General features: G+C 42.2%; 2 protein-coding genes across 2 annotated transcripts; one reads left to right on the top strand and one right to left on the bottom strand.

Moving 5' to 3' along the window:
* Positions 1–6785: 6785 nt before the first annotated feature.
* LOC135493375 (E3 ubiquitin-protein ligase parkin-like) lies at positions 6786–12371 on the bottom strand. Its single transcript, XM_064780687.1, has 9 exons — positions 12289–12371; positions 10373–11436; positions 9841–9924; positions 9444–9562; positions 8756–8892; positions 8436–8647; positions 7863–7946; positions 7409–7532; positions 6786–6986 (listed from the first exon to the last, which is right to left on the bottom strand). The coding sequence occupies exons 2-9, from the start codon at positions 10796–10798 to the stop codon at positions 6883–6885; spliced, it is 1290 nt and encodes a 429-aa protein (XP_064636757.1). The 5' UTR covers positions 10799–11436; positions 12289–12371; the 3' UTR covers positions 6786–6882.
* Positions 12372–13565: 1194 nt separating this feature from the next.
* Positions 13566–15976, top strand: LOC135493376 (cytochrome b-c1 complex subunit 8-like). Its single transcript, XM_064780688.1, has 3 exons — positions 13566–13690; positions 14490–14650; positions 15362–15976. Exons 1-3 carry the CDS (start codon positions 13599–13601, stop codon positions 15454–15456), a joined length of 348 nt encoding a protein of 115 aa, XP_064636758.1. The 5' UTR covers positions 13566–13598; the 3' UTR covers positions 15457–15976.
* Positions 15977–16533: the final 557 nt, after the last annotated feature.

A 16533-nucleotide genomic window follows, 5' to 3' on the forward strand; every position in this document is an offset into this window, starting at 1 on the left:
AAAGGAACTAGGAAATGTGCTTCTATCAGATTAGTGCAATTTGTTCTATATTATTATAAGATTATAGAGAAATCCTCTCCAAACACATCCAACTCCTCAATTAACATCAACAACGAGACTGCAGTAGAACACCACCCACACTTCGGTATAGAATTCAACAAAGAACTCTCATGGATCCTTCCCATTACCAACACAGTGAACCAAGCTGGCAAGACCCTTTGGTTTTTGTGAAGGAACTTTTGCAGAGCCGAGCAACTTAAAGACGACACGTACAAAGTGCTGGTCCAACCAAAAATTCAGTATGTGGCAAGCAAATGGGACACTCACCTCAAGAAAGATGTGGCAAAATTAGTAGCAGTACAAAGCAGACAAGCAGCTATCAATCTTCCAAAACCATCAACAGCCACCATAAAAGCTACATGGGGAACCGACAGAATGCTCTATGATCGGACATCATTCAAAGCAATAGGAAACCTTACAAGAACAGCTTTATTCCCTACACCATCGTAGAATTAACTTTGGATCACACCAATGGGTCTATTCGAGTCCCCGTTCTCCGCCGTTCCGGAGCAAACCAAGGACAGCCAAACGTTCTCCCCGAGTGTCGAACTGTGGGGAACAGGTAAATACTGTTGTCATAGCTACACTTCTGCAAACACGGGAAAACCCAGCTGTCAAATTACTTACGTAAACAAACATGGCGTTTCGTTCTTTGATTCTTGAGGAATTTCTTGATATTTTTATTGATGAAGATGAATGTAACGATGAAGATCATGAAATTTTCATTTTGGTACTAAGTGGTGTATTGGGGTTGGATGCGAGAGTGTGAAGACAACGGATGGCGCAGTTTGCAGAAGAAAAAGTGGCATCGATAGGAGAGTCTGAATTCCAGAGTCACTTCAGATTAAGCACCAACACATCTCTTTTCATGTGTGAGTACCTTGAGCTCCATCTGCTGCCTAAAGCCCGTGGAGGTTTCGACGTTGTTCCCCCCAAAAAGCAGCTTCTACTATTCATCGATTACATCGCAAATGAGGGGACCGCGATGAGGACTCTGGCAGTGCTTTTTGGAATTTCTGAGAGCACTGTGGAGAAGACTGTATAGTCATCGATTACATCGCAAATGAGGGGACCACGATGAGGACTCTGGCAGTACTTTTTGGAATTTCTGAGAGCACTGTGGAGAAGACTGTATATGAAGTGTCGAAGGCAATATGCAAGCGAAGAGAAAGATTCATCAGATGGCCCAATGCTTGATTCAAAGGTTGATATCCTCAGTATTCGAGGGAAACTGCGACTTTCCAGGAGTATCAGTTGTGGAGGCCATCGATGGTACCCACATAAAAGTGTCAAACGTCTTGGGAGGGTTACCACTGAGTATGTGATTCGGAAAAAGTTTCCCCCAGTCCAGCTCCATCTTGTGGTCGATGGCCTGCAACTGATTAACAACTCGTTTGTTGGATGAAGAAAACAAAGTCTTTGAATTCCACTACTGAGGCAATGAATCAGAAATGGTGGTTTTTTGATTATTCTGATTGTAGACGGTAGAATCTCACCGTGCCGGCATGACGGAGGGGCAGCCAGCCCAGAATCTTTCTGGTTGAGGCTGTCTCATCTCCGTTACCTTGTCGGCCAAACAAATGAGCAGCCAAGCCCGATTTTCTGGCCAATTCGGTATGGTTGCGACACGTCCATCTCTCTAACAGTGTTGGCATGACATGCGGAGGTGGCCCCTAAACTGATAATTAATTTTGTCTCCTCAAGGCTACTGGTTGTGACGAAGTAAACACTTCTAAGTGTGAACAGAAAACTTATCAAAGTCATCACCGTGTTGGCAAGACGCTGTGGGAGGTGTTGGGCCAGGCTTGATGGCAGTCTCATCTCTCACATCGTGTGGGCAAGACGGCAATGTTGCCAGGTCCCATTCGGCCTGTGGTTCTGACTGTCTCGAATCTCTTACCGTGTCGGCAAGACGGTGGAGCTGCAATGGTCGATCGATTTAGTCTGATTGGGTCTGTCACAATACGCTCACTGTGTCGGCAAGACAGCGGAGCTGCCGTGGCCGATTCAATCTTGTTGTGACATTCTCATTTCTCTTACCCACTTTGAAAGACGGTTCTATCTGCCAGGTCCAATCTGTGGCTGTTCCATCTCTCCCACAATTTGTGCGACAATATGGAGCAGCCAGGGCTGGTCTGGTTATGATCGTCCCTCCCACATCTCTCCTTGAATCGTTGGAAAGTATGAGTCGCCGCATCGCACTACTGAACCTTCACAAACGTGCCATCCGCGTTTATAAGGATCCCTGTTTTGCGAGTTTCACCTTTCACACCTGTAGAATCAGCTGCCCTACTCTTGTCGAAGTCATTAGCTAGCACTGATACGCCTTCAAGATTGGTTGTTCCCCCAACACATCAATGCCTTCAGTACGAGCACTTATCTGTCTTTTAGATAGAGTGTTCCCTCTGGACACCATTGCCCAGAGCAAGCACTCAGTGATCTGTCTTCAAGGTAGATTGTTCCCCGCTTCACCAACACCTGGAGCTCAGACTAATATGTCTTCAAGACGGATCATTTCCCAAATACATCATTGCCTATCATGCCAAAGTTATTAGCTAGCACTAATCTGATCTTTCACGGCTTTGGCAAGACGGCGGGGCAGCCATGAAGGTCCCATTCCCACTATGAATAAGTCTTTTAGGACTGTTACCAGGTTCTGGTCACTTTAAAAGCGAGTCGTTCCTCCCCAGATCCCTACAGTGAAAAATCAATACTACACAAAACGTATAGAAGACGTACCGCAGGCTAACCATGGGAGAAATGCCGATAGAATCGCACTGCTATATATACGTCGTGGTATGTATCGTATGTTGGGTAAAGAGAAACTGCTGATCAAACCAGGTTTGACTTAATGGATGACGTATCAGCAGTCGCTGGTTTGGGGTTCCAGTTTATAAATCGTCCCCCTGTTTTCTTTCGGGGAAAAAATCAATGGCACAGAATGGTATAGCCTCAAATTAGTTTTGATTTTAGGCAAATGCCTAGTTCCAATGTCTTAATTCAGATGGCAGCACCTGAGAGTGACAAAGACTTGTAAAGGTGTGACAAATGTCATACGGATTTACCGTGGCTCTTTGTTGTATATCTGCTGGGAGGACAATTTTTCTTCAGAAATGTCTTTTGCCAATCAGACAGTAGACCGGCCTGGCCCTTCCCTCCAATGGATTGTTCCATTTCGCTATACCTGGTGCGCCTTGGCCCCAATGATGTGCCATTCCTCTGATCTGCAAGGTGTGTTGAGTTCTCCATGGTGCATCATGTCTCTGCTGGATGTGCCCAACCCACTTCATTGCGCACCATGTTGATACAGGGTATACCAAGTCTTCGCTGGATGTGCAATGCCCCTTTACTAGGCGCGCATACTCTGTCTGATCTGGATGTGTACTGGTCAGAATGCCCCAGTTGATAAAATGTTACAATCTTGCCCTCGGCAAACAAGAAACTGGTCAACAGTTCGTACTACAGAGCCCAAAAAGAGTACGAGGTAAATGAATAGCTTAATTTATGAATAGCTTTTTTGTGGTTGTGGAAGTGTTCTCTGTCCCAACTGATTGTTACGTTCTGTACCTTAAGTACTTGTGCCAGCTGATAGCCCTGTTGATTGCGATAGTGCCATGTTTGTGTTAGTCTCAGCTTTTTAAGGTCGTGTTTTGTGTGTGTCAGTCATGCTTGGAATGACTAGAGTCTTATTTGAAAGACTGTGGAATGACTAACAAGCTGTGATAACATCAGAGGCTTCTGTAATGGGAGGTGCTGTCTCATTGTGCCCTTGAAGACAGTCACATCCCAACATCAGCATCATTGCACTAGGGACAACACCAGGGGCTATACTGTAACGACAATGACATATTCTGTAAGACAGTCACAACCTGACCATAGAGACACTGTCATATTTACTGGGGACAACGCTATGCCCCCATGTCAATTGTAGTTTTTTATTAATTCTTGCTGTATGTAATGGATAGAGCTGCTGCCTCATTAATGTGCTCTTGACAGCAGTTACATCCTCGTCATAGAGACAACAGCACATGTCCTAGGGACAACAACTGTGCCAGCCAGCGCTGCAATGGATAGAGCTACTGTCGCGCTCTTGAAGAGAGTAAAACAATCTTCCAGCTGGACGAGTGGATGAGCATGCAGAGCCATCTAGTGTCAAAAGGTGACACTAAACGAAAACTGTCTCGAGCTTCTGGCAGAGCTTGAAGAAGACACGATAGTGTCGAACGCTAGTCTCAAAAAAATTCTATGTCGATCTACAAAAAATGTTATTTTATGCTTTCTTTCAGATATTATTCATCTTGATCGACACAGCATCTTCCTGTTCTCATCTCCAGCTTAGTGCATCCGTACGGGTGTATCTGTACGGAACAGGAGTGTCATTTGGGTGTTTTTGAACGATACTCTGGCCATGGCCACTCTCTGTCAAATAAACTTGCAACTTGAGGTGCTACCAGTTTATACTTCAGCCGACTGATCTTGCCAAACGGTTTAGGGAGTTGCACCTCCAGTCACTTTTATTACACCAAGACAACATCACAACGGACCACAGAAGTGAATGTCAAGTGAACTTTTGCACCACCAGACTATGCCACGGACCACATAAGCAAAGGCTCATCTACTGTGTGCATGTCTCAGCTTAATGTGGCTGCAACATCTCACTATAGTATGTATCACTTTCCAATGCGGATACTTTGTTCTAGTCGATGATGTATTCGATACAAATTCTATGTCTATGGACAAAGCACCAACAAAATTAGACATACAATTATGGCAAAGACAATTTACTAAAAACATGCTTTATTTCCAAGAGATAAGACCTACAAAATTCAAACTAGCACCAAAACTTTCATTTTTGTACACTTTTAATGAAACAGATAATACAAGTGAAACCTGTTTATATCGGGTAATATCTGGCACCATTTTAACAACCTCTTTATGTACACTTTATGTACACATGAACCTCTTTATGTACACATGAATATCTGTTGCGCCCCCTATATAAAAAATCTGCACTATTTACACTACAGGGTGTCCCAGAAAAAACCTAATCCTCAAAGTAATGGGATAATATGACCAAGTTGCGGACTACATGGCCAAAATCACGTTTTTACCATAAAGTAGAAGCAAAATGCTTTCCAATGATACCTTGAGGACATTTCTCCAGTCAAGCATGACTGAGCACCACTGCTTTGAAAATGGTATGTCAAAATCCACTTGTTTCAGTTGGGAGTCCGAACATGAAGAAAGAAACCAAGACTTTTATCAATTGAGGATATTAACATTTTTTAATCAATAATTACACAGTTTATGCACCAACACCCTCCACGTGTCCACCTCCCCTTTCAATGCAAGGTTCACAACGGCGGTGCATGTCAGCCACAGCTCTTCTCACCATTGCTGGATCTTGGCACAAGATGTCGACTTCGTGTTCAATGCGAGCTCGTAACTCTTGGATGTTAGGCGGTGGACTGGTGTAAACTTTGTTTTTTAAATACCCCCACAAGAAAAAGTCACAAGGGGTCAAATCCGGTGACCGGGCCGGCCATTCGATAGGATGGTTCAGAGCAATTACTCGGTCCTGAAAAAGTTCCCGCAAGCGATTCCGGACAGCAATGAGTCTGTGGGCAGGTGCACCGTCCTGTGCCCACCACAGTTGTCGGAAGACACCAGGTTGGAAATCAACTGCAGCTGGGGCACAACATCTTGGTTGATCATTGTCAGGTATGCTTGACCATTCACATTGCGTTGAAAGAAGAATGGTCCGATAATCGTACCATTACCACACAGTCCTATCCAAACGGTGATCTTTTCTCGGCTCATGTTTTTCTCGAAGTTGAAATTGGGGGGGATGTCTCATAGGCGCATATTCAACACAGTTATGGGTGTTAACTTGTCCATTCATGGAAAATCCTGCTTCATCACCAATCGTCAATCACTCGAGAAACCTTTCATTTCTCCGTCATCGCTCAAGGAACCATTCAGCAAAACGTAGTCTTCTCCCCAGGTCCGCAGGCAAGATTTGATGACGAACGAGCATTCGATAAGGATGGAAATTCAGGTCAAGCTTGGTTATGCGATTGAACGATGAGTGGGCGATTCCAAGTCCATTTCTCCTGCTACTGGTTCCCCTTGGATGCTCAAGAAGTTGCTGTCGAACTGCGGCAATGTTATCTTCAGTTCGCACCGTGCGTTGTCTACCTGAATGGCCCTTGTTCAGATTGAGGCTTGTTCCATGTTCTCGGTACTTCTTCACAATTGCCCAGATTGTCGTCTTTGCTGGCGGATCCCTATCAGGGAAGGCTTCCCTAAATGCATCTTGAGTAGCTTGTAGGCTCTTGTTTTCAAGGAATTTTGTTACAACAAACACTCTTTGCTCACTGGTAAGTTGCACCATGTTGCTGGCTTGATGTTCTGTTGTTAATAGACCCATCCTTCACCAATTGCCTACATAGCTTACTCAAGAAATCATTGCATAACTTAAAAATTATGTAAGTTAACCTTCTCTCATGAAGGTTATTGTCCCTGTCTTCCAGGTCAAGTGTGACAGTGAGTGCACATTCCATTTCACTGGTTCATCCCAATTGAAACAAATGCGTTTGGACACACCATTTTCAACACAATGGTGCTCTCTGATGCACGACTGGAGGAATGTCATGAAGGTATCATTGGAAAGCATTTTGCTTCTACTGTACAGTAAAACGTGATTTTGGCCATGTAGTCCGCAACTTGGTCATATTATCCCATTACTTCAGGATTAGGTTTTTTCTGGGACACCCTGTAGTGTTGGCTGGGTCTACTCTGGCATTGACTTTGCACCATCTCTCAGCCAAACCAATGTTCTCCTTGGCAGTCTAGATTCCATTCCGTCTGACAAAGCCAACACCAGTCAAACTTGCACCGTGGACATACCATGTGCATACAGCCACCTGTTAATATAAGGAAAAAGAATAAATCCAATTAGAAAATGCAACCTGCTTGATCAAATTCATCAGCTTGAAGGAGGGAATTGGAAGAACAGATCAGAGATTGACCCTTTTTTGACGAATAAGTGCCGTACCTCCCATGAAATCCCCAAGTTAAATGCAGCCTACTGACACTTTAAGTACAATTACAGTAGAACCTCTCTATTGAGGACACCCTCAGGACGAGCAAATGATGTCCTTAACAGAGAGGTGTCCTGATTATGGAGGTCAAATTGAATGGAAAGTACCAATTTGGGACTAAAACTGGTGTCCTTAATAGAGAGGTGTCTGCTAAGGGAGGTTCCACTGTAATTGATATTCTAGGTGAAGAACAGAAATACACTGTATAGAGTCAAAGAAACACATTAAGTATTTGAGAGACTCACCACTTTTCTCCACTCTTACTTTACAGGCAGTATTCGGACAAGGACGAGTTGTGTCATGTATTGTGTGTTGGCTGGCGGCCTCCCACTGTGCTCTCACTGCATGCTCAGGATCAACTCGAAACTCCTAGCATGGAAAAAAGAAACATTTACGGCATATCTGCAGTCTTCGTATTCACTGACCGATCTTCAATTCTTACATCACAGTTCTAATTACATTCAATGTAAAGTACAAACATGAACGACAACAGTTACTAAAGTTTCCTTCGAATAAACCTCAGGAGTTTGAGACACGACTGAGTGTAGAGTGTAGCATCAAGGGTTATTTATAAAAGTGTCAGGTAGATTCATTCGTTTTTTTAGCCATCATTGCCACCTCAATACATGTCGTGTTTCTAAATCAACATCACACACACCAAGAATAGATTAAGAGGTGCTTGCATACATGTATACTCACATTCATTAAAGAACTAGCAGCTTCAATCCTCGACTGGCAGCTCCCTTCGTGATATGCTTCGAGACAGTGCCGACAGAACACAAACTGCAATGCCAAGAAAGCACGTAAAGTAGAACCTCTCTATTAAGGACACCCTCAGGACTGACAAGTGCTGTCCTTAATAGAGAGGTGTCCTGATCAGAGAGGTCAAATTGAATGGAAACAACCAATTTGGGACCAAAACTAGAGTCCTTAATAGAGAGGTTATCCTAATAGAGAGGTATCCGCTAAGGGAGGTTCTACTGTATACCTGCAGCAACAAAGAAAATACTCTCAGTGACACACGAAGAGCATAGGTATACCCAGAGGGCACTCAAAGGGTGAAATTGACCGAGAATTGCTCTAAAGCTGACATCTTCAAAACTGACCATGAACCAGGTCTGGCCTACCGGTAAACTAGATTTTCTGAGCACGGCAAAATGGCAGCCTCTACTTTGAAGCTCGAGTACACTGTACTTGTGTCAGCAAGTTTTTTAAGGCAAAATTTATTTTGCAAGACATCGGTGATGCACATAATCCCACTTGAACACTTACACCACAACCTCGTAGACCTTCACTTTCACATTCAATTCGTCTCTGGCCCTCCTCATGTAGCAGCCCTTGCCCACACCCAGGCCTGGGACACAGCACCCCACCCATCTTCAGGAGACACTCCTCTGTCCCAAATCTCTGGTAACGGTCATAGTCGTCTGCTCCAAGAATGCGGAAGTGGTGAATCTCTTTTATCAGAGACTTATCACATCCAGCTAAAAGATAAAGAAAACTAACTTTAATGTATAAGTACAATGATTTTATCAACACAAAACATACGATACTAAAGCGGGCAAATTCGTTTTTCAAGAAGTTATAGTTACCTGGACATAGTAAAGTATATCCCAACTCCTCACTATGTATAAAAGCTCTTTCGTTAAGCTTTGTGATGCAGTAGGTAGCAAAGCAGTCCAGGCACATACTGTGACCACTTTCACAGGGGAAGACCAGGACAGGACTTCTGTAAAGGAAAGATGGTCCAATCAATACGTTACTCAAGAAACTGATGAAGAAACAAGACAAAGTACAGTAGAACCTCTCTATTAACCCTCGGGACTGACAAGAGCTGTCCTTGATAGAGAGGTGTCCTGATTAGAGAGGTCAAGTTGAATGGAAACTACCAATTTGGGATCAAAACTAGTGTCCTTAATAGAGAGGGTGTCCTTAATAGAGTGGGTGTCCTTAATAGAGAGGTGTCCACTTAGGGAGGTTCTACAGTACATCACATTTTCACAACTACAGGACAGGAACAAATCATCAAATGTTTGATTACATCATCATAATTGTCTTGGACTTCTGGTCGCTACAACACAAAGAGTTCAGCGGCGAGTCCAAGAGATTATAATACTGATAGCCAATTAGATGAGAAATTCATACTTCAAAATAACCAGTTTTGAATGGGAAACTGAGAACTAATGAAATTTGCCAAATACTACAATACAGCTATTGATCGTTGTATAATTTTGAGAAATTTTGGAGCCAGAAACAAAGTTTTCACAAATCAATTCATACACTGTATCCATACAAGTGATACAAGGGACATCCATTATATTTGGCTTGATCAGGTGCAGAACCAAAGCTGTCTCCTCTGTGTCCTCCGACACATGGCCAGAGCATTTGAAGTAAAATTCCTGAGAGGAAAACAAACAAAATGATTAGCAATTTGCAGGAGCAATAACTTAGTTATCATCGAAAAGGGGAGTAAGGTCAGGTTGGCTATAGTCCAGTCGTAAATGTTTTATCCTTTGGGGCTCTGGAGCACAAAGCACATGTAGCTCGATTTCTTTTAAGGTTGGTTTTTATTAAGCTTTGCTGAGCAACTGAACATGCTTTTGATGTTCAGCATGACGTCAGTGCAGAAAGGAAAAAATGTTTTTTTTCAATATAATTCCTAAAGACCAGTACTTACAGCCTTGTTCCCATCACAGTTTTCCAGGAGGCAATCACCAGAGATAGCACCAGGAGTAAGGACATCATGCCAACAGGATGGCTCCTGAAATATTGAAATAAACATGTCACTGTACTGCATTTTCAAATACACATGAAATAGTTATCAACCAGTAGCAGCAGCATACAGTAGAACCTCTCTATTAAGGACACCCTCAGAACTGACAAGTGCTGTCCTTAATAGAGGTGTCCTGATTAGAGAGGTCAAATTGAGTGGAAACACCCAAGTTGGGACCAAAACTAGTGTCTTTAATAGAGAGGGTGTCCTTAATAGAGAGGTGTCTGCCAAGGCAGGTTCTACTGTACTTTTGAAAGAAGCAGATCTTAGACTAGTTACTTGGAACGTTTCATGGTCATGCAATGAATATGGACAAATTGGCTCATTCATTATTCATATCGATAGACGTTGCGGACACTTCCAACTCCAACATGTCCAACTTCATCGGAACACTGGAGCAGTATCATTTACCCTTGTATGTCAAGATGCCACTCACCCGATTGAGAGTAAATGCCCCTTGCTTGCAGGAGGCACATCTTACACGAAGTCTCCCTCCCTTGATCGTCTTACAGGAAGACTTACAGAATACAAAATACTGATTTTTACCATGACCTGCTGGAATCCTCAGGTCACTATTTGCTGCTGGCATTGCTGCAGCTCCATATGATAGTTCACTGGGGTTTTTTAGTACACTATTAGACTTTCTCTTGACGACATGCAACACACTGTTCTCTTGGACACAGTAAGCCTGAAGTGATGCATGTTCTCCAAGTTCTTTTCCAGCAAAGATGATACAGATCTCCTCATCATCCAGACAACTAATCTTTTCGCTGATCTTCTTTTTGATCGCTGGAATATCCTCTCCCTCATTCACTGACAAAGAGGTGGTGCTTGCGTTGAACTTCACATTTAATCTCAACATCCCGAGTTGGTCACTGCTCCCTAGACATGCTAGACAGATGTATCTAGTGAAAGGCAAACCTTTAATCGGCTTCAATCATTAGACTTCCTAAGTTTCTTGCCCCAAAATGTGGAACTTACAATCAACTAGATGGCATCATCGTCCTATGATGTCTGTCTTGTCACAAAGCGATCAAGAATGAAACATACCAGAAGGACGGGGGTTTGGTTGGTCTCCCCACCATGTCAACCCTTGTGCGAGTTCACTAGAGCTGCACTTTACCTATCATTACTTTGTATAGGGCCTCGGCCAAGGCCTCCATACAGTAACACTCGCACTCACTTACAGTGACACTCGACACACAGTCAGACACTACTCTCGTATAGACCGTTAGACGAATTCAAAAGTTTGTTTTGGCGCTGACCAGTCATGTGTTTCACCTTGAACAAAGGATCGCTGTGTCTCTAGGCATTGTCTGAACTCGGCTTAGGTCTTTCATGTGTGCTGAGTGTGTGCATTTGATTTGTTTTGGCATGCTTCGAATTCGTCTTTTGAGACAGTACGAGAATGACAGAATGTCACTGTCGCGTCAAACGCTCATCCCGCCTTGGAGGAGGAGTACTCCCTAGAGAAAATCATCTCAAAGTGCAGAGCGAACACTAAAGAAGAAGAAGAAGAAGACTGTCACTAGTGTCAGTGTCAGACTCAAGACAAGTCTGTCAACTCAAGAGCCTTTTACACCAGGTTGAGGAAGTCTAGTCTATACAGGCCCAAACAAACCTAAATTGGCAGCACAACGCCAAAAGATCATGTGGTGTGCGACCATGCGGTCTTTTGTTTGCTGCTTGTTTGTTGGAGCCCTCAGTGGCTTCCTCCGCCTGGTGTGAGGGCTCCCAGTTCTATGTCAACATGATCATGATGGTGACACTGACGAGACAAGACCACTAATGAATATTCATAGGTTGGAGGGTCGAGGCCTATCAATTAGACGAGTGCATGTTTTTTACTCTCAAGTACATATTTGGAGAGGTATTGAAAAAATATTTGCTGTGGCAAGTCTACAGATATAAAGAAATTATTTGATGAAAAAATTAATTTCGAATTTTGCTAATTGGGTAATAGGGGGCGTGTTTTGAGTTTTTTCTGCCAGTTGGCTGAAAACAGTGGAAATATCAAAGTCTGTCTAATTTGTCGATTATAAAAAAATTTCCGTGGTCAATCACCAATTTCCATCGCACCAGTTACTCGCAAGACTAACCCGTATATCATATCCGAATTTCAGTTTCACTACTTGACGCGTTCTTTGATGCGTCGCGGTCAAACATTGACAATTTAACTGCTAAAAGGCTTAAAAAATCAATTGTGGTCTTGTCTCTGACAGGTCAAGAGAAGAGGAGTTCAATCGATTCAAAGAAAGAGAAACTGAAGTGTAAACTGTAGTGTGGCTTTTCCTCGATCTGATGCATCGATCAATGTCCGCGATTTCAACATGTTTAACGAGTTACACTCACATGTACTTAATGATTACTGAGCAAGTTAGGAATTATTTTGGCAAACACCCCAACCAAAACACTCAAATCGAACTAAGTTTTTTCGTTAACTGCTAACTGAAGTACCATGTAGGTTAGTCAATACTGAGGCAAGTGGTAGTTGGCGAATGGCGTATATGATTTCCATCGATCCATAGTAGCCCCACCTCGAGAGCTGAACGGATGACGATGAACCAAATCCCTGGTTCTATTGTGACACAATTTTTTGTTTAGAAGTCGACTCGAGCCAGGCAGGCAGTCTATATCGTCATCCGACTCATCCTGTATAAATATCCTGTATTTTCTTCTGATCCCTTCTTTACAATGGATCTATCCCCTTTAATATTCCATGACCTGAGAACTGACATCTTAAACCGCAATGATTTTGATAGTCAGGTGACAGCCGCAAACGCATGAGAGTCAGGATGGAGAATTGAGAGCGGACAGAGATAGAAAAAAGAACTAGAACTACATTTTCTTTCAAGAATAACTTGTACACAGCACTTGTTTCTAATGACTAGGCTATTCCTCGTGAGCCTAGAATATAACCACTTTCAAAATCGCTCCCCCTAATTGGTGCAACAAATGGGCTGAAGAATCAATATGAAATCTGACAATAAAAAATGATTACAGACAACTCAAAGACAACATATGCCTGTCAAGGTAAGCCCTGTCAAAAGGGTGACCCACCCAAGTGAAGTTTCTTTTTCTTCTAAGGAAGCTACCGGAACTTAGCATACAAATTTGTAGGCAAATAGATGCCCACGGACTGTACAACCTCAAGTGCAAGGTGGGCTTGGTTCAAAACTGGTTCCTTTCAAAACCTATTGGAAAAGCTGCAAATAAAATCACCATTTACTCATAAACTATATAAGGTGATTACTTTCTACAACATGCTAGCTTGCCCTTGCAATGACCCTTATTCACGCATTGATAAGGTCGGCGGTTTGCTTAAACCTTGCCCCAAAAAATTATTTTGTTTCTCATAATTAGGAAGATTTGTGAACCTGAAATAATTTTTCACTGATTCAATATTTGTTACTGATCCCAAATATATCTTTTATAGCAAGCAACGTTCTTTATTTTATTTCGTGTTTTAGGTTTCGGACTAGTAAAAATCTTACAAAAATTCACCCAGTATCTCTGTCTGGTTACTCTAAGGGGCGGTTGGGGTCCGGGGTGCGCAAAAACACCATCCTCCCGGGGCATAGGAAAAAAATCCTAGGTGTATATATATACTTTTCCTAGGCCGCGGGAGGTGTTCTCTGCTCACCACGGACCCCGACTTAACCATGGGGGTAAGTTTGACGTCACGTCCGCCGTTTTCCGCCGTACTGGTAAGTGAGACCATTGCTCTGCGTGACCTTCGATTCGAGCGAAAAAGGTAGGTATTTTGTCTACAAAAATTATATTTTATGGCTAATTCTCAACCTTCAAAAACCATTGACCAGAACTGTATACTGTTCCAGTACCATGTCATATTCATATTACCACAATGAATGATTAATGGCTTGAGAAACAAATATGTTACAAAATAAAAATAATCCAAATCCGGATGACTTGTTTATGCACATGACATGCGTGATGATGTACATAAACTTCTAACCTAATTTCGGACGAGCGTAATCCTTGCTAAAAGCGACCTGTGGTGTTTATCACAACAACCGGCGTAATACCGCAAAGCCAACAACCAGACTGGATGCTAAGGTCTCAGACCAGAGCTGGTTTGCTCCAGTTCTTAATCTTAGTCTAGTCGAAAGTCCACCATGGTCCTCTTAAGTCCAAGACCAAGACTAGTAGGCAAGATGTTGAGAAATGTTGTGTATCGCATGTATCGCTCTCATTTTCAGAACAGAAGTGGTTATTTCCACGACAGAGTTGTGGATGCAAACCTGAAAGTGACTTTCGGTCCACGACAATTTTTATATTTCACTCGGGGTTCAAGTGAGGGTAATGTGTGCCTCTGGCTCATTTCGCCACAGATCTATTTATAAGCGTCTCGTGGAATTACCTGTTTGAAGAATTTCCCCACAGCACTGGCCACCAGGCCTGACTTTGTTTTCTGTGTGATTTTAGTAATTGTCATTGATCAAATCTCAAAATAATCACAAATCATGATTCCGACTGATTGTAATGTCAGATCTGTCATTGTTTTAAAACTTTTTGAATGCATTTTTTTTCAGGTCCAAGATGGGTAAACGTTTCGGAAACCTGACCACTGTTCGGGGCATCATTCACTATTCCCTGTCTCCCTTTGAGCAGCGAGCCTTTGCTGGTGTGATCAGCCATGGTATACCCAATATATTAAGGAGAATACGGAGTCAGATGTTTAGAGTTGCACCTCGTAAGTTATTTCTTTTATTCTGAGTTGGGCCCAAATTCTTAGCTTAACTTAACCCCAGCCCTGCGACGAGGGCACAAACAGGTGGTGTTGGGCCCTCCCCCCCATTTGGAATTTGAGTGCCAAATATCTGTTTTTCTGGCATCTGAGTGCTGAAATTCGAGTACTCATTTACTTCTTGGGGCGAGAAATGCATAAAAAATTGTTGAGCTCTTCCGTTTAAAATGGAAGATGCACACCTAATGTGCCTCCACCTCCAAATGCACCACTGAAACCAGCCGCCAAATCAAATCTGAGTTTTCGAACATCGCTTTACTAAACTTTTGCATTGACTTATTCATAATATGATAGACAGAATTAGAAGGTTCAACTTTCAACGGGTTTTAGGTTTTAGCAGTGGTCCCGTTTGCAGAGACCAACTAAATTTAGTGACTGGCATTTTGACCTAATCTTTAAAATCGACAAATAACTGACTAAACAGGATTTACATTTAAAATATAGGTTTATTATGATGCCAGTAGATTTTTGATCCTGAATAAACTGTTCCATCCCAGCTTGAATACATACATGTACATCTGCTTGCTGCATGTTTGATAGCTAGTCTTTTAAAATATAGGAGGGAGTTTTATGAATGAGAGAAAATTCACATTGATTTTATAAAAGGAAGGACAAACAAAATGGTCGATGATTAAATCTCTTGACTTCTCTTTTCAGCTTTCATCATAGGATACCTCATATACGATTGGGGGGAGAAGGAAAATGCGAGACTCAGTAGGAAAAATCCGGCAGACTATGCCAATGATGAGTGAAGACAGTGACAGGCAAAATACCTCAAAAAGACTTTATAAGACAATGTTTTCATTCGCTGGATAATAGTGTATCATCTGACACTTGACATCACCTTAATAGCTACAAATGATAAATCACCAAATTCTGTGTCCGTAAAAACTATTTGAGAAATGTTTATGATGCAATTAACAAGGATGAATAGTTTTCTGTACGATCTATTAAACTTCAGGCTCGGCACAATTTACTCCTTAAACTCGATGTCAATGATGCAGCATTTTGCAGTTTTGATTTTAATGAAGTAATCACTGTTAAATAACATCAGCTGTCATGTGAGAACAAGTTTGTCATGTGCTTGGCCCAGTTCATCATTATTGTAATCTAATCCTCATCTCTAAACATGCTTTACGAGGGTCATATTTCAGTGAATATTTTAGGTTTGATGGGTTTAGCTTCAGTAACATCTTTAGACCTGTAGTGTGTGCGTTTGCTGAACAAATTAAATTAATTACATGTATTTCATTTTGAATACAATTTTGCCTCTTTATTCAATAGTTGATTTGTATCAAGTCTCACAGTGTTCAATGGGCAGGTCTTCCACTAGCTGGTCACATTTGTCATGGTGAATAAGTGTTGCTTGTTCCTTTAATACCAAAGGCTTACAAAAGACAAAAAAACCACAAATATGACGAAGCTAGTTTGATTGTGGTGATAACATACCCTGTGCTGCCAAAAATATTCTTCGAAATTAGTCCCAAATGCCGACGGAACGACCGTCAGCTAACCCGTACATTCCCCAGTTCCCGTGTGGCGCCATCACTGTAGCAATACAGTAACACATATTGTTGTCATTGTATGTCTAGTATCCGTCAATAGTTTATAGGTGGACACCTACGCTGCGATTTGTTTAGCATGTCGTGTTGTCACATGACATTGTTCATTAACTGAGCCATTGGCATTTACCCTCAAACATACATATACTTCAAAAGCAAGCTCTCTCGATTAATTTGACACCAGCAGAATCATAATCCTCCCATGGTTGACTGCACAGGACAGATTTAATTGACTCATGTGAAATCTTACTTGTGCCAACTTGTCAG

The sequence above is a fragment of the Lineus longissimus genome, chromosome 9 (genome assembly GCF_910592395.1).
Source record: "Lineus longissimus chromosome 9, tnLinLong1.2, whole genome shotgun sequence".
Taxonomy (NCBI): domain Eukaryota; kingdom Metazoa; phylum Nemertea; class Pilidiophora; order Heteronemertea; family Lineidae; genus Lineus; species Lineus longissimus.